The sequence below is a fragment of the Myodes glareolus genome, chromosome 4 (assembly GCF_982192425.1).
Source record: "Myodes glareolus chromosome 4, mMyoGla1.1, whole genome shotgun sequence".
Classification (NCBI taxonomy): Eukaryota; Metazoa; Chordata; class Mammalia; order Rodentia; family Cricetidae; genus Myodes; species Myodes glareolus.
This window is the reverse complement of record NC_142029.1, coordinates 104,585,805-104,604,339: the sequence shown is the minus strand read 5'-3', so window position 1 is coordinate 104,604,339 and position 18,535 is coordinate 104,585,805. Positions and strand designations below refer to the sequence as shown.

At 46.8% G+C, this 18,535-nt stretch overlaps 1 protein-coding gene across 3 annotated transcripts in view; it reads left to right on the top strand.

Annotated features, from left to right (window-relative positions):
• Positions 1-10: 10 nt before the first annotated feature.
• Carm1 (coactivator associated arginine methyltransferase 1) overlaps positions 11-18,535 on the top strand; it is a 46,690-nt gene continuing 28,165 nt past the window's right edge. Inside the window, exon 1 of one of the 3 annotated variants that reach the window (XM_085689840.2) lies at positions 11-286. In XM_085689840.2, coding sequence (XP_085545966.1) covers positions 58-286 — 229 coding nt within the window. In that variant the 5' untranslated portion in view covers positions 11-57. The remainder of the gene's footprint in view (positions 287-18,535) is intronic. The other 2 variants (XM_085689842.2, XM_085689841.2) reach the window with 2 other exon arrangements.

Sequence of the window (18,535 nt, the reverse complement as noted above, 5' to 3'; positions counted from 1 at the left end):
CCGGGTGCGGCGGTGGCGGTGGCGGTGGTGGCGGCGGGGCCTGGAGCCGGACCTAAGATGGCAGCGGCGGCGGCGACGGCGACGGCTGTGGGGCCAGGTGCGGGGAGCGCGGCGGTGGCGGGCCCGGGCGGCGCGGGGCCCTGCGCGACCGTGTCGGTGTTCCCCGGCGCCCGCCTCCTCACTATCGGCGACGCGAACGGTGAGATCCAGAGGCACGCGGAGCAGCAGGCGCTGCGCCTCGAGGTGCGCGCTGGACCAGACGCGGCGGGCATCGCCCTCTACAGCCGTGAGTGCTGGGGACACCCTGGGGACGGCGGCGCACGAGGCCGGCAGCGCGGGCACCGGGGGAGGGGGAGGTCTTGGGGGACTCGGGCCGAGCCAGTGCACGCGGCTCTCTCAGCCGGCGGGCGAGATGGCAGAGAAGGCGTGCGCGGGGACCGAGGAGCCCGAAGAGGGGCGCGGGAAACACTCGGGGGCCTGAGATTTGCGGCGGGGGGCGCGTGGCAGGAAGTGGGGCCCCAAGGATTCAGGGGGATGATAGGGAGCGATTGCAGGGTTCTTGAGCGGGTGTGGTTTGTGGATCTCATCTTAGGCGACATCCTCTACACATGCACAGGACATTTGAAAAGTGGCTTTCAGTGTGGAGCATCTTGAATACTGGGTGCCGCCCTTGTGGAGGAGGACTTGGTATTCAGGAATCCCCCCCCCTCCACACACACACCTCAATTGGTAAACTTTAGAACTGGGGACAGAGATAAAGCTTTCCACCCCCATCCCCCATTGAAACGTGGAAGAGGGGAGGGGAAGGCCGGCTTGTTGATGAACGGCTTTAGAAGTCAAGAGGTAATGCCACCTCCCTCGCCACGCGCCTCCTGTCTTCTTTTTTAAGGACGTGAGAAGCTGGTGACATTATCAGACGCTGCTTCAAAAACTGACATTTCGGGGAGGGGGGATAAAGGAAGAATCACAGTGTGTTTGCGAAGGGACCTCCCCCCCCCAAGCTGTAGTCCCACCTTTCATTCTTTTCTTGTTACTCTTTCTACTGGCGGATTCCTTAGTGGCATTTTGCTATTATGTTTCATGGTCTTTGTCTCCCAAGGTTTCGTTCACTGATGCTCTTAAGGGGCCACCAAGGAGGACCGGATTGGTTTTGGCCTGTGAGAATTTTTTTCTCCCTCCCTGGTAATGGGGTATTGGGAAGGGAAATGTGTGTAGCAGTCTGTTCAGATGGCTTCTTCTGTCTTTGCCTTGACTTTGAAAACACAGGAGAAAGTAGTGTGTCTGGTGCCAAATGTGGGACACCTTTGGGGACTTGGGCAGAGCTGGGGTCTCCTTGAGGACACCAGTGAAAGGGGAATTTCACAGATTAGGAGTTTAGGACTGGTAAAGAAGCGAAGCTCTGCAGAACCCAGACCCCTAAGCAAGACACAGGTACCAGGACCTACCCTCGAAAGTGTTCTGGGAAGCTAGATGTAGTGATACCAGCCTGTGGACTCAAGATTTGGTAAGCTGAAGCAGGACTGAAAGCTTGCGTATAGCTTGGGTGATGTGGGCAGATCCTGCCTCCGTCACCAAGACAAGTTCTGGGTAGCTTGGTTTGTGAACTTGACAAAAAACTTATTTATAGAGTTTATTATATTTACATAATTGTTAGTTTCTTCATAATCTCTTACACCGGTTTCTTCTATTCTTAGAAGCTCAACCTATTCCAGGAGAATCTTTACAGTTTGTGTTCTATTTTGCTGTAATTATCTAAGTTGCCTGGGTGCTCAGCATGGGTAAGGATCTGGGTTCTGTTCCCAGCATTGAAGTAAAAATGAAGATGGTTATGGACTAGGCATACAGCTCAGGTAGAACATTTGCCTCGTAAGTTTGAGGCCTTGGGTTAGATCCTCAGCACCACCAAAGCCCCCCTAAACTATCCTGAAATGCCAGGTGTGGTGGTGCAGGCCTGTATCCCAGCATTTGGGATACTGAAGCAGGAGAAACTCAGTGTTTTGTTCTTTTTTTTTTTAAATATTTATTCATTTATTATGCATTCAATATCTGCCTACACGTGTGCCTGCAGGCCAGAGAGGGCACCAGATCTCATTACAGATGGTTGTGAGCCACCATGTGGTTGCTGGGAATTGAACTCAAGACCTTTGGAAGAGCAGGCAATGCTCTTAACCACTGAGCCATCTCTCCAGCCCCCAGTGTTTTGTTCTTTGAGACAGGGTTCTTTTCTTTCTTTCTTTTTTTTTTTCTTTCTGGTTTTTTGCAACAGGATTTCTCTGTAGCTTTGGAGCCTGTCCTGGAACTAGCTCTTGTAGATCAGGAGACAGGGTTCTCCTATGTAGTCCTGGCTATCCTGTATCTAGTTATGTAGACCAGGCTGGCCTTCCAGAGGTCTTCCATCCTCTGCCTCCCATTGCTGGGATTAAAGGTGTGTGCTACCATACCTGGCTACTGTAGGAGGAGTTCAGTTTAAGAGTAGCCTGGCTACAAAGTAAGGTCTTGTCTTCAGAAACTAGAATATATACGTATACAGGTATATACAAATACCTGTAATCCCAGCACACGTGAGGTGGATGAAAGAGGAGCAGTTCAAGCCAACCTGTGCTACTTGAGAGACTTTGATTCTCTCCTTTCCACAAATCACAACAGTGTTGAAAGTTATACAGAATCACACACACACATACCTACACGGGCATATGTATAAGTAAAACAATGTTGAGAAAGTTCTTGTTTCTCAAAATCCTCAGTCCCAAATATATTCTTTGGGCCAGGAAAAATTTTCATCCTCTAGGTCAGTGGTTTTCAACCTTCCTAATGCTGTGACCCTTTAATGCAGTTCCTTATGTTGTAGTGACCCCAACCATTAAATTATTTTGTTGCTACTTCATGACTAATTTTGTTACTGTTTGCTACTGTTACGAATCGTAATGTAAATATCTGATATGTGACCCTCAAAGGGGTCATGACTCATGCGTGGGGTTGAGGACCACTGCTCTGGGCTAAAAATGACATTGGTGTGAAGATTTCACCACATTTTTATTACATGTATTTATTTGTGTTTATGTGGTGGTGTCTCATGTCACAGTGAGAATATGGAGATCAGAGGACAACTTGCAGGAGTTGGTTCTCCCTTTCCATTATGTGGGTCCTGGGAATCAAACTCATCAGACTTGATAGCAAGTGCCCTTACCCACTGAGCCATTTTGAGACAATCTTGAGTTTTCCAAGGTGGCCTTGAACATTGTGCTACTTCTGCTTTCTTCCTCCTGGGATTATAGACTTGTACCACCATTCCTGATGTTGGGTTGCAGTTAAACGTGGGTTCTGAAGGCGGGTCAAAGCTGAGAGTGTAGATTTCCAATGGTCTTTGTAACAAATGACCAGAAGTTTGGTGGCTTAGAGAAGTTGGGATATGCTTTCTCATTTCCTGGCCATACTCTGAAATCAAGGTGTCTAAAAGGCCACTTTCCCTCTGGGCTGGAGGGAAGAGGCCCCTGTTGCAGGTTCCAACGACTCCAGGCACTCCTTGGCTTTCTGTAGCCAAACTCTAAGCACCCCTCAGTTCCTGTGACTTCTTATTTGTCTCTGTGCTCTTGTTTCCTATTTTTGTTTTTGTTTTATTTTGAGATGGTTTTGTGTAGAGCCTTCTTGGCATCCCAATACTTTGGTCAAGCCAGAAGACACTGATTTGTTTATTATGAGCCTGCATGCTCCCAGCCCCCAGGATCTGAATTTGTATATAGACTGTAAGGAGAGTTTGTCAGAATACCAGAAGGAATTTTTTTTTTTAATTTTTGAGACAGGGTTTTGTTGGAGGAGGGGCCGCCTGTTGGTTCCTGCCCTCCCGGCTATCTTAGACCCGAAATAATCACACAGAAAACCTTATTATTTAAATCACTGCTTCGCCCATTAGCTCTAACTACTTATTGGCTAACTCTTACATATTAATTTAACCCATCTTCATTAATCTATGTATCACCATGTGGCAGTGGCCTATCGGCAAAGTTTCATCATGTCTGACTCTGGCAGTGGCTCCATGGCGTCTCCCCCTCTGCCTTCCTTCCAGCATTCAGTTCAGGTCCCCTCCCCCACCTAAGTTCCACCCCATCAGCAGGCCAAGGCAGTTTATTCATTAACTAATAAAAGCAACATATAGACAGAAGGACCTCCCACATCAGGGTTTCTCTGTGTAACAGCTCTGGCTGTTTTGAAATTTGTAGATCCTCCTGCCTCTGCCTCCCAAGTGCTGGAATTAAAAGCATATGCCACCACTGCCTGGCCAGAAAGAATCTTCCAGTGTGTCAAATGTGTAGAGATGTCTGTGGGTGCTGTATGGGCCCTGAACTAAGCTCAGGAGTTGGTCAGGTGCAGGTCAGTCATAGAGCCTTTAGTTAGCCTTATGACCTGTCTGTGCCTGTTTCCTTACTACCTGCTGCAGCACTTTTCTGCCTGTAGCTGTCCCTCTGGTGGGTTGAAGGGCTTAAAAAAGAGAAGGGGTTTTGGTTGTAGAAAAAAAAGAAGAGGAGGAGAACGGTTTCTAGAGCAGGAGAATTGTAGCAAGTGTTTGTCAACAGTACATTTCTAAAATTATGTTCTTTGGTAATTTCACATATGAATACAATGTATTTAGGTCACATTCACACCCAACAACATTTTTACAGATGTTATTTTTGTTTTATATTATTGTTACTAATATTTTGAGACAAAGTCTTAATGTTGCTCAAGCTGACTTCAAATATACAATGTATCTGATGACCTTCAATTCCTGATCCTCTTTCTTCTAGTCTCTTCAGGGCTCTGAATATAGACATGCAGCAGCACCTTGCTGGTTTATGCTTTGCTGAGGATGGAACTTAGAACTTCGCGTATGGTATGGTAGGCAGACTTTCTGCCCACTGAGTCTCAGCCCCAGCAATCGGGGTAGCATAGGAAAGAGTTGGTTTTCTAGTATGCCCCCTATGTTTTATACCTCATGATGGGAGAGCTTCTTTTTGGGCCTCCATTTCTGGGTGTCTGTGCCCTTCATTGGGAAATGTGGCAGCTAGCTCCAGAAGGCCCCATTTTGGTCCCCTGCAGAATGGCTACCCTTCCCAGCGCTCCTAGTCATTTGAAATCACTCTGGTTTTTATCCCTGGGGATCAACCACATGACAGGCAGCTACTGTATCCAGGTCACTCTCCCTGGCATGGGCTTTTCCTGGTCTTGAGGAAGTGTTGGCATGGCCTCTACTGGAATTCAGGCTACCATCACTGGAAGAAGGCTGCTTCTCAGAAAAGCCCAGCCTGGGCTGGCTAGGGGGAGAGCAGAGTTGACTTGCAGTTGCTCAGCCTGGCACCAAATCATCTAGAAATGCCCAGGTCATTTTTCTGTCTTGGTCAGCAAGAATGAGTTTGGACGATGTCCAGATTGCTCGCCAACCCTTTAGGAAGAGATGCCTTGCCTAGACCCTGTCTGATAAGAAAGGGCTGATGCCATTTTGGTGAGGGGACATCCAGTGTGGAAAGGCTGGAGGAAACTCCTGTATTGGGGTTGTGCTGTACTAAGTTGGTAGAGTGTCTGCCTAACATGCATAAAACAGTCTTGCATGACTCCTTATCAACCAGGCATGCTGGTATATACCTGTAATCCCAGCACTGGGGAGACTGAAGCAGGAGGATCAAGGCCAGCCTAGGCTACTTAGTGAGTTCAAGGTCAAACTTGTGATACCACTAGACTGCAGTCACAGAATCAGGGGCCATTGTGACTTCCCTCTACCATCTCTGAGCATTTGTTATGAGCACAAGCAATAAGTCTGCCATATTGTCAAGACAGGATGAAGTTGAAAAGTTAGTAATACCAGAAAGATAGTCTTCTGTCACCTGCATGTTGCTTATGCTTGTTGCCATTTGTTTTGTACTCCTTTTGCCCAACTCAAGTGCTTGACCTTGGGATCAGTCAAGAAAGAACAGCATAAACTGGTGCCTGTTGGTAAAATGGAGCCTATGGCCCATTTTTATACTGTCAGAGCTAGAAACAAAATTACAGTTTATAGGGGTTGGCAAAAGTAATCACCAGTTCACAAAGAATACTCAGCCAGGACCATCTTGTCCTATAAAACCTGTAGTATTTCCTTGTGGGTTCTTAGCAAGAGCTTGGGATGAAAGAAGAGGCAAACTGGGCACTAGTGGTACACACCTTTAATCCCAGCACTCTGGAGCAGTGGCGGGTGATCTCTAAATTCAAGGTCAGCGTGGTCTACTGAATGAGTTCCAAGACAGCCAGGGCTACACAGAGAAACCCTTTCTGGGGACGAGGAGGAGGAGACAGAGAAGGAGGAGGGAAGAAAGGGAGAAGGGAATGAATGAGAGAGAGAGAGAGAGAGAGAGAGAGAGAGGGAGAGGGAGAGGGAGAGGGAGAGGGAGAGAGAAATAGTGAGGCTCTATAGATAGAACACTTGCCTAGGATGCACAAAGCCCCTGGGTTCCTTCCCTAGAACCACATAAACATGTGTGTGCAAGCCTAGTAAATGGACCAGAAGTTCAAAGTCAGCCCCAGTTACGTGTTGAATTTGAGGCCAGCCTATGCTACCTGAGACCCTGTTTCAAAAAAGTAAAAGAGAAATGAATCACCAGCGGAAAATGTGGTCTCAGCCAGACAAGACTTGGGACAACCCAGACATCCTTTTAGATTTGAAGTGTTCCCATAGGTCAGGCCTTAAATAAGGGTGCACTATTCTGGGTGTCATGGTCCAGTTGGCCTATAGATTATGCCCTTTTGTGTGTGTCACTACCGATCTTTAAAAAGCCTGGTGAGGCTGGGTGTGATGACTCACCTCTATAATCCTAGTACTGAGACAGGAAGATTGCTTGAAAATTGGAAGCCAGCCTGGGGTACATTGTAAGTTCTAGGCTAGTGTGGACTACAGTGAGAAACTGTCTTTAAAAATTTTGAGAGATGGGGCTGGAGAGATGGCTCAGAGGTTAAGAGCATTGCCTGCTCTTCCAAAGGTCCTGAGTTCAATTCCCAGCAACCACATGGTGGCTCACAACCATCTGTAAGGGGATCTGGTGCCCTCTTCTGGCCTGCGGGCATACACACAGAAAGAATATTGTATACATAATAAATAAATAAATAAATATTGAGAAAAATTTTTTTTGGTGGTAGGTGGTGGTGGTTCTGGCGAAATGGCTCAGTGGTTAAGAACACTTGTTGCTCTTCCAGAGGAACCAGGTTTGATTCCCAGCACCTCCATAACCATTTGTAATTTCAGTTTCAGAGGCGCCAACACCCTCTTCTGACTTGTGGGCACACATGGTACATATATACATGTATACAAAACACTCATACACATAAATAAGTAAATCTAAAAAAAAAAAAGTAAAGCCCTGTGAAGTTGGGAATTGTGGTCCTATTTTGATGCTGGCCAAACAGGTAAAGCACTTGTTGATCTGCTAAGATGGCCTGTGCTGTGCAGGTCAGCGCTGCCCAACCTTATCTTACTGTGCTGCTGCAGATCAACAGATGGAAGGTAGAAACAGTGTAGTGTATGTTAGACTCAAAGCAACCTTAAACAAGGTGGCATCTTATTTTTCATGCTCTTGTATGTAAGTTGGTCAAGGGTTTATGGGGGTTCTGGGGCAGAAGGCCCTGAGGGCCATCAAGATGGTTCTGCAGGTAAAGTTCTTACCATGCAAGCCTGACAACCTGGAACCCATGTAAAGATGGAAGGAGAGCACCAACTCTGCAAAGTTGTTTTTTAAGCTCAGAACTTGTGTTCCAGAATAAATGAATTCCACACTGGGCGGTAGGAAGAAGTGACAGAAGGTCAGACCCTAGACCTCCTGGAGGAGGGTTCTTAGTAACTTGCCCTCAGGGTCTTTCAAAACTCAAGTCCAGGCAGACTCCAATTTTCTTTTTCCTGTTCCCATAGTGAAAAGTGCCTGTGGTACTGGGGATGGAGCCATCTGCACACCTGCACACTATGCTGGTGCTCTACCACTGAGATACATTTCAGCACTCTTCACTATGTAGCCCAAGCTGGGCTTGAACTCAAGCTTCCTGCCTCTGCCTCCTTTATAGCTGGTTACAGCTATGTACTGCCACACTTGTTATGCTTCCCTTTTTCATTTCGTGTGTGTGTGTGTGTGTGTGTGTGTGTGTGTGTGTGTGTGGGCATGCGTGTTGTGTTCAGGTGCATGAGAATGTGTGCTTATGCCAAGCGGTGGTGGCGCACACCTTTAATCCTAGTACTTAGGAGAAAGAGGAAGACAGATCTCTGAGTTCAAAGCCAGTCTGGTCTACAGAGTGAGTTCCAGGACAGGCTCTAAAGCTACACAGAGAAACCCTGTCTAAAAACAAACAAAAAAGATTGTGTGCATGTAAGGCCATTCCTTGTGTATGTGTGTAGAGGGGACCTTTGGTATCATTCTTCAGGTGCTAGCTTCCTTTGAAGACAAGGTTGCTCACTGGCCTGGGGCTTAAATGAACCACCACACTGTTTTTCTGCCTGGTTTCTATGGACCAAATTCAGGATCTTAGATTTACATGGCAAGCTTTTTATCAACTAAGGCATATTCCTAGCTTGTAGTTTTTTTGAAGCAGCATTTTTCATTGGCCTGGAACTTGTTGAGTACACTGAGTGCTGGAGCAGGAATACTCCTGTCTGGGATTCCCTAGCATTGGGATTACTGGGACCCACCAAATGTTTTATAGGGCTAGAGAGTTGGCTTAGCTGTTAAGAGCACTTGTTGCAGCTGGGTGGTGGTGGTGGTGGTGGTGGTGCACGCCTTCAATCCTATCCCTTGGGAGGCAGAGACTATAGGATTGCTGTGAGTTCAAGGCCAGCCTGGTCTACAAGAGCTAGTTTCAGGACAGGCCCAAAAACTACAGAGAAACCCTGTCTCGAAAAGCCAAAAAAAAAAAAAAAAAAAAAAGCACTTGTTGCAAGCCGGAAGTGGTGGAGTACACCTTCAATCCCAGCACTCAGGAGAATGAGGCAGACGGCTCTCTGAGTTCGAAGCCAGCCTGGTCTTCAAGGTGAGTTCCAGGACAGCTAGGACCGTTACACAGAGAAACCCTGCCTTGAAAAACAAAACAACAACAAAAGAGCACTTGTTGATCTTGTAGAAGACCTAGTTTCGATTCCCAGCTCAGAAATGTCCATAACTCCAGTTTCAGGGTGTCTAAAACTTATTTCCACAGGCAAAGTGCACCTACATACATTTACATACATAATACTCATATATACACACTGGCAAAACATGCCTACTCATAAATAAATGTAAAAAGAATTATTTAGTAAAGACTTTATAAATTTATTATTGAACCAGCAAATGGTCTCATGTAGTTCAGATAAATAGCAAACCAAGGCTGGGGAGGTAGTTTGTGGTAAGGTGCTTGCTTCCAAGCTTAATGACCTGAGTTAAGTCCCTGAGACTCAGATATTGGAAGGAGAGAACTGACCCCTGCAAGTTGTCTTCTGACCTCCACACATGAGCCTTGGCATATGGTGGTATGCTCCCCCCGTGAGTAAATGTGAAAATTTTTAAATTTATTTTTTATGAATGTTTTGTCTGCACATATATGTATATGCTTCCCATCCGTGCCTCGTACTGGTAGAGGTCAGGAGAGGGTGTCAGATCCCCTGGAACTATAATTATAAGAGATATTTACTTATATATTACTGAGAAAATTTCAAATCAAACTCTAACTTTGTGCTTCTGAACAGCTGTTCCTAGTCTACATATAGACCTTGAGTCCACTGAGGTGTGATGCCTTCCTTCTCTTCAACAGCCCCTTAACCTCTCCAGGTTGCTCTGATTTGGTATTTCCCATAGAGCAGCTCTTTAAACTCAGGTGTCCTTTCTTATGTGTGGGTAATATTTCCTCTTTAGGCCCAGCCCTTTTAGGCAACCAGCTGAGTTTGAGCTCCCTGACAATGGCGATGGTTCCCAGGTTCCTGCCTGCATCCCCCCCACCTGGGCCATATCTACACCCAAAGCCCCTTAGCCAGTGGTTCACAGCCTTCCTAATGCTGAGACCCTTTAAAACAATTCCTCATGTTGTGGTGACCCCCAACCATAAAGTTATTTTGTTGCTACTTCATAACTGTAATTTTGTTACTCTTATGAATCATAATGTAAATATTTAATATGTGACCCCCAAATGGTCTTGACCCAGAGGTTGAGAACCAGTCCCCTCGGTTGTGATTTATACATGGAAGGTGTAATTTGGTTTTCCTCCTATTGGACTGTGTACTGTAACCTAACTTGTATGTTTGCAGAATTTTCCATGAGCTGCCATGTGGGCCTCTTTATAATCTCTACATATCCAACTCACTCGGTCACATATTTTTCCGAATGGGTGCACTTGAGCTTGCCTGAGTATGTCATGCAGACATGTCCTCTGTATCCTGTGCCTCAGATTCACTTATGGTCTCAGATTCTGATGAGATTGTGAATGGCAAGTACTGAGCCTTGGGCTTCCACATGGGTACCTAGACCAGGGGAACAGGCAGAGTGTTTTCCCAGGATATGAAACCAAGCTAGGGATCAGCTTGGTTTAGCAACGGGGGATGGATTGCTCAGGAGACACTGTGGTAGATGCAGTTCCTGTCCAGGGCATCCACTCTGTACCTGGGGTCTGCTGGAGAACCCAGGAAACAAGATTCTTAGGAAATGGGGTGAGCGGAAGGACATGGGTTGAGGTTGGGAAGAACTTCAGACAGCCTAGGACTCTGACCTTGGCCTGTGCAGAGCCTCTCAAGATTTTGTTTGTATTTATTGCAGTGCTAGGGTGGAACGCAAGATCTTGTACACACAGGTGTAGCCAAGTATTATACAGTGAGCTGCACCCCCAGCCCATGTTGCTGGGCTCCAAGATTGAAGTATGCTGAGGTATGACGTCAGAAGTCAGTGGCTGTGACCGCGGGCCATTCTGTGAGCTTCACTTACCCTCGCACTTGGAGAGATGGGTGACACCTGCACCTCTCGGGGCTGGTGTGGAGACAGGAATTCATTTAAGAATTTGGCCTAAGAGCCTCACATCCACATCTCTGTAGCTGGTCTTGCTGTTCCTGTGAGCTCCTGGACAGACCCTCCAGCAGGCTTTGAGAGAAAGGGCTGACCAGGCTTGAGTTAGGGCTCAGGTATGGGGAAAGGGAGAGACTTTGAAAGGCAACAGAGGCCACCAGCCCCAGAGGCAACCACAGAGTCTTAGGCTTCTAGAGGGCAGGATAATGGTATTCCTAGCACTTACTTTCCACTAGCAGAAAATCACTGCTCTGGGTATCTTGGGGATTTTAAGATATCCGAGGTCCCATACTTAATAAATCAATAGTCACTTAAGCCTGCTTCTCCCAGCCTGGGACTAGAGCTGAGCAGTAGGGTTTCTACCTGGCCTACTCAAGGTCCTGGCTCCTGTTCCCAACACTGCAACAAACAAGTAAATTCAATCTTGCTTGTTCAGAGATTGGAGATCGCTCACGAGTCCCTTTCTAAAATTGGAGGGAGGCCGGTCACTGGGCCTCTGCTAGAGAAGCTTTACGGAAGCCTGGAGTTAGCCCATGGCACAGTGGAACTCTGGGCTCTCTGTCAGGTCTTTCCTGGTCACGATATTTTCTCTATTTCTTTGACTGTGCCTCAGGTTTTTTTTTCTGCTACAAAATGGAATTTGTACATTTTCTTTAGAGGGCAAACTGACAAGAGTCAAGTATTAGGGTAGAGTTTGACCCAGGTGACTCCACTGACCTGCCTTGGAAGCGAGGTTCTGGGTTGGGCCTAGTCAAGGGCAGCAGGGAGGGCAGAAGCTTTTATTGTAAGAATGACCTGCATGAAGAAATGGTGTCAGGGAAGGCTCAGATTACTGCCCCTTTGTCCTCTCTCAGGATGAAGGGCTGCACTAGGCCTCGGACTCCTTGGATCTCAGCGTCTTGTTGGTGGGGAGGGCCAGCTGACTGAAGGTGGCTTTGGCCAGGGAAGACATTGTTTTCAGACTCACAGCCCTGTAACGTCACATGCAGCCCCCATCTAGTAGACTCCTGTCTTTAGAAACAGAGAGGATGTGGACAACAACCTATCCCTTCTGTCCTTGACAGGAATAGGGCCCAAGAGGCACCTAGGAGGATGACAGCTAAGAGGGAAAGCCTAGCCTAGCTGTAGAGCTGGGAGGTCAGCAAGGCGGTCTGGAGTGGGCAGCATTGCCTCAATTGTCTAGCATGCTGGGGTTCCTGTCACAGCAGGTTAGGCAGTCCTGGCTGGGAAGTTACCCCTCTGGCCTGACTTGGAGCCAGAAGCTGCTGAGAACTTGAGTGGCAGTCATGACCTTGTGACCTTGGCTAAGTGAATGAGTTCTTAAATCCTCCAGTAATATGAAGGACTTTTGAGAGCCTTGCTAGTCCAGCCAGTGAATAATGATCATAAGCCCACCATATGTTCCCATGGTGTTTGCCCTAAGACCTGCCCCTTTTTAAGAACTGCTTGAATAGGAGCTAGAAAGATGGCTCAGAGGTTAAGAGCACTGATTGTTCTTCCAGAGGTCCTGAGTTCAATTCGCAGCAACCACATGGTGGCTCACAGCCATCTGTAATGAGATCTGGTGCCCTCTTCTGGCCTGCAGGCACACATGCAGACAGAACACTGTAAACAAAATAAATAAATAAGTCTTTAAAAAAAAAAAAAACCTGCTTGAATAGCTTCAAGATCCAAGTTCCGGGGTCTCTCAGGATATTTCCAGGCTTGCCTACTTAACACTGGTACCTGTCCTGAGCTTAGAAGTCAAGAGAGCTTTTTACTTGGTTTTGTTTTTTGTTCTTGTTGTTTTGTTTTGTTTGTTTGTTTTGAGACGGGGTTCTCTGTGTGTGATTCTGCTGTCCTTGAACTCGATCTGCACACCTCTGCCTCCCCAAGGGTTGGGATTAAAGGTGTGCACTACCACACCTGAAATTTTGCTTTTGAGATAGGGTCTCATTCACCTTAGGTTGTCCCCAAACTGTGTAACTAAGGATGACCTTGAATTGCCGATTCTCCCACTTTAAGTCTTGAGTACTAGAATGATAGGCATGAGCCACCATGACAGTTCTTTGGGTGCTGGAGATTGAACCCAGAGCATCATGTATGCTAGGAAGCACTGTGCCAACTGAGCTATATCTCTGACTCCTGTATGTGTGTGGAATCCAGAGGTTGACTCTGGGTGTCATTACTTTCCACTTTAGTTACTGAGACTGGTCTCTTCATTGTACTAAAGTTCACTGATTTCTCTAGTCTAGCTAGCCAGCTCACCCCAGGGATCCCATCTCCGCCTCCCAGAACTGGGATTACAGATGGGCTGTTTTGCCTATTCAGCATTTACTTGGGGCTTTGGGATCCTTAGTTCCTCCATGACAAATGCTTTACTCACTGAACGGTCTCCTCAGAGCCCCCTATCCTCTTGAATTTTTTTTCCCCCCTGGGACAGGGTTTCTTGGTGTAACAGCCTTGTCTGTCTTGGAACTCACTTTATAGACCAGCTGGCCTTGAACTCAAGAAATGCTTCTTCTTCTGCCTCATGAGTGCTGGGATTAAAAAGAGTCTGCAACCACCACCTCTAGAATTTTTTTCAGGCAGATTCTCATTTTGTAGCCCATACTGACCTTGAACTTGTAGCAGTCCTGCTCAGCTTCTTGTTAGGATCACAAGTGTGTGCTGCCAAACCTTCCCCCATGAGTAGTTTTATGAAGGAAAATGAGACCAAACTTCACAGTAGCCGGAAGAGGCAGAGCCTGGAGGTTCTAAAAGACCTTTCATGTCTTCTACATGTTCATTGGTTTGTTCTTTTATTTCATGGCTGTTGAATCAACACCATAAGGTTGCATTTGGTGCATTTGATAGTTGTGGGTATTCAGTACCTGTGTAACTTGCTGCCCAAGATGAGCCAGTGAGCCTGACCCTACAGCAAGCTTGTCTCTCTGCTTTGGAAGTTTTTGTTGGTACAAGCAGCCCCTCCTTTTCAGCCACCTTCTGCTTGTCCTCTGCTTCAAGGATACCCATTCTTGGAAATAAGCTCAAATTGTATGGAGCCTCCTCCCCTGCACCCATGTTTTTGTCTATCTCCTTAAAGCCATTCATTATCCATATTTTGGCAAGATATATCAAAACTGTTTACTTTCAGTGCTGTTGGCTGTTGCTTCAGTTAATTAAATTCCCCAAGGTGGGACTCATTTCTGTTGTATAGATACACGTGGCAGTGCAGAATGGTTTGGGTTTTAGAAATCTACCCATCAGCACAGATGGGATGAGACTGAGGATGCTGCCGAATACCCCTAGTGAATTAGTGCTAACAAAAAAGCATGCTCTTTTTATGGAGATACATAAAGACAGATGCTGGAGGCTGAGTTTGGTGTCGCTCTTGCACTCCTTTATTCCTGGCACTTAGAAGGCAGAGGCAGGTGGATCCCTGTGAGTTCGAAGCCAGCCTGGTCTACAAAGCAAGTTCCAGGACAGCCAGGGCTGTTATACAGAAGAAACTCTGTCTTGAACTTCCGCCCCAAACAAAAGACAGATTTGGGGGGTGGGGAGGTGCCTTACAGACCCAGGAGGAGCTGGAAAGGGAGATGAAGGGTCCTTCTGGACTTGTCATGTGCCCTTGAGGGACACTTCCCCACTCCTCAGTCTGGGTGGGTTGGCAGTATATACATGCTTGTGCCCCTCCTTATTGATGCATCCATACATCCAGGCCCTAACTAATGTTAAGTGTAGCCATCGTGCCTGACTGGTCATGTGCTTCACTGAAATTCATCAATTTTGTTGTTGTTTAAAATTGTGTACATTTGGTGGTAGTGGTGTATGAAGGTACGTCAGAGAACTACCTCAGCTGTTGGCCCCCACCATCCACCTATTTTGAAGCAGGGTCTCTTATTTGCAGCCACCCAAGACTGGCTGGCTTGTGAGCTTCTGGGGATTCTCCCATTTCTGTTGGGAACACTCGGATTACAGTTTTACAGCTGGGTACACTTGTGTCCAGCCTTATATGAATTCTGGAGATTCAAACTCAGGTCCTCATACTTGTACAGCTAACGCTTTACTCAATCAACTCCCCATCCTCACTGACTGGTGTGTGTGTGTGTGTGTGTGTGTGTGTGTGTGTGTGTGTGTGTTCAAGTGTATGTACCTGTAAGCACATATACAGAAGAGAAAGAACATTAAGAGATGTTCCTGTATTGCTGTCCACATTTTTATTTTTGAGACAGGGTCTGTCACTTAACTTGAAGCTTATGGATTCTGTCACACGGCTAGTCAGTGAGTGTCTGGAATTCACTTATCTCTGCTTGCCAGTGTGGGGTTACAGGTATTCATGGCCATACTTAGCTCTTATTAGAGAGCTAGAGGCATTAGAGATTTGAATTCAGGTGGTCTTGCTTTATCAGCAAAGACTCTTACCCTCTGAGCCATTTTCTCAGTCCCTATTGATTGCCTCTCATTGTCTGAACATCCTGGAAGGATGGCATGTTCTCCCAGTAGATACAGCTCTCCTCTCCTTGTTTTTTAAAAATGCACAAGGTGAATGACAATTGCTTTGGTCCCACAGCCTGCATTTAGTCACAGGCCTACAGCTCTCATGCTGCTCACCTCCCCACTTCCTTTCATTCCTCAAGTTCTGGTGACACAAGTCACTTATGTCTCTGACTTGGAGAAGTTCACCCCTGAGATCTCCATCCTAGTTCTGCATCACTGACTGGCCAAGGCAGAATGTTCCAGAGTTTCTCAAGCGAGGCACCTCCCTTGGCTGTACTGCTGTGGTCCACTGTCACTACAAGCAACAGTGGCCTACCTCTAGCCTGAACAACCTTTGGAGCCATATCTGGAGAGGCAGCCCTTGAGCCTGAATGGGATGTATAACTTCTAGCTCAAGCATCCTGTGCTCCTGGAGTCCTCAAGGGCCCAATGGAGGCCTTTCTCGCTGCCCTGCCCAGGACATCCTATTTCTCTCAGAAAAGGCTCTGGCCTGCAGTTGATGGGAACTGCTCTTTCCCACTTGACTCACACCTTTGTGAGATGAATTGTGGAGCTTCCTGCCTCTGGCAGTTTAATGTCTCAGCCACCACCCCTGCATGTTGAGGTCCCTCCAGTTGCTCCTCCACATGCTTCATCCTACCCCAGCTTCCAGGCCTCTTAAAATATCCTGTCCACTAAAGACCTCATGGGGTTCTGTAATATAATATCTGCCAAGTTTTGCAGCTGCCACCGGGGCCACTTTATGCTAATGAAGGGAGTCAGTCCTGGGGGCTTTATTGAAATGGCTGAAAACACAGCAGTAGAGCCCCACCTAACTTCTTCCAGAGGCTTGGCCATGGCTCAACCTGTAGAGCTGCTGCCTTTAACACCCCCCCCCCCCCCCCAGTGAGGAACTAGGCATGGCTTGTCAGTAGAGCAGCTTGGCCTAGCCAGCATGCACAGAAACTTATGCACCATCTACACATTCCCTCCCAAGAGATTACAAGTAGTATGTGAAACTGGTTCCTGTGTCAGCCCTTTGACTATAAGAGACTTCCAGGTAAACTAGGTCTAGGAGTCACCATTTGGTCGATAAATTGGAAACTATTTTGAGTGGGTGGAGACACACCTATGCTATGTTTACTATTGCTGTGCCCTCAGGATTTTCTCTGAGGGCCCTCTTCTCCACTGATTGTCTCTGCCCTCTGTGCTGAGATGGGTGCTTTGTGTTAACCCCACCCTTCAGTGTTCCCACAGGCACAGGGTGTGTTCATCCTCGTGACAACACTCTGGGCTATGACTAGTTTGATTTTTCTAGACAATTGAAGTTTAAGTTTACTCTGACTGACTCCAGATCTAGTCTGGCCTTTGGCCGTCCTGACCAGGGGCAGAGGGAAGCTTTCCCAGGTTACAGCTGCTTGTAATGCAGCCTAAAGCTGGGCTTCCTGGGGCAACTTGACCTGGTGCAGCTCAGCCTGCCCCACCTCTATCACTCTGGTGAAGAGGAGTGAGTGCTGTTGGCTCTGGGAGAACTATGCATAGAGGGATAAAACTGGCTTGTGCCCCTGACCTCCCTAATACATCAGGATCCAGAGTCAGGCCTCACAGCAGCCAGCACTGTATGTCTGGTTATCTTCTGTGTACAGGATAGAAGTTCTATCAACTCAGGAGGGTGTGTCATGAAAAGCCAGACCAATCTTTCCTGTGCACTGTGCCCTTGCTTGGGTCAGTCACCCAGGAACACAGACAAACTTATGTCCCATTTGTCTGCTCTTCTGTAATGTACGCTCCTCTAGGCACACGCCTCTGAAGCTCTGGCCCTGATCAAGCTGGAGAAGCATTCACTGTCCTTTGTACATAGAGCTGGGTGGAAGGTTGGCCTGAAAGGTATTCCCTTACCTGGGGCAGCCAGCGTGCGTGTTGGAATTATGTTTCCACACTAGCCCCTCCTACTCCCTTCATCTCTGCCCCTTCTTTTTTTTATACCCTATTTTGCTTGTGGCTTGGTTTGTGTGTTACCCTGTGTGTGCAAAGGCCAGAGTATGACCTCTAGTGATGTTCTTCCTCAGGTGCCATCCACTTTTGTTTGTTAAAAATTATTAATAATCATTGTGTTTACATACCCATGTTGTAGTTAATCTATGCTGTGGTGTGCATGTGGAGGTCAGAGGACAGCTTTGTGATTTCATTTCTCTACTAAAATCTTTTCATTTACTGAATGTGTGTCTGCCTCCCTAGCAGTGGAATTGCAAATGTGTACTACCATACCTGTTTATTTATTTATTTTTATTTTAGGGCTGGAGAGATGGCTCAGTGGTTAAGAGCACTGCCTGCTCTTCTAAAGGTCCTGAGTTCAATTCCCAGCAACCACATGGTGGCTCACAACGATCTGTAATGAGATCTGGTGCCCTCTTCTGTCTTGAAGGCATGCTTGCAGGCAGAATACTGTATACACAATAAATAAATCTTTAAAAAAACTTTATTTTACATGCCTGTATGCATGTTTAAGGGTGTTGGACCCCCAGAACTAGAGTTACAGACAGTTGTGAGCTGCCATGTGAGTGCTAGAAATTGAACCAGGGTTCTCTGGAAGAACAACTGAGCTATCTCTTCAGCCCCGTGTTTTTTGTTTTCCAAAAAAAGATTTTTATGTATATGAGTGATTTTCCTGCATGTTTGTGTACCACATGTGTGCAGTGCCCATGAAGTGAATACCTGGGAACTGGAGTTACAGTCAGTTATGTATTAGGTGCTAGGAATTAAAAACCCAGTCTTCAGAAAGAACAGCCAGTGCTCTTAACTGCTGAGTTATCTCTTTAGCCCACAATTGGTTTGTTTGTCTGTTTGTTTCTTGTCATTGTACAAAATCGTGTTTAGTGTGGGTTTGTGCATTCTGTTTCCTTGGGAGACTTGTAGGCCTCCAAACTGGAAAGGGATGATCTGTTCTAGCCCACAATTGTGCTTTAATATGGATTCTGGTTTTGAACTCAGGTCTTTGTGCTTTCACGACAGACACTGCTCAAACTCAGATCTACCTTTATTTGGAGTACTGGGAGTAAAGGCATGCACTACCACAGGTCAAAATCTACTTC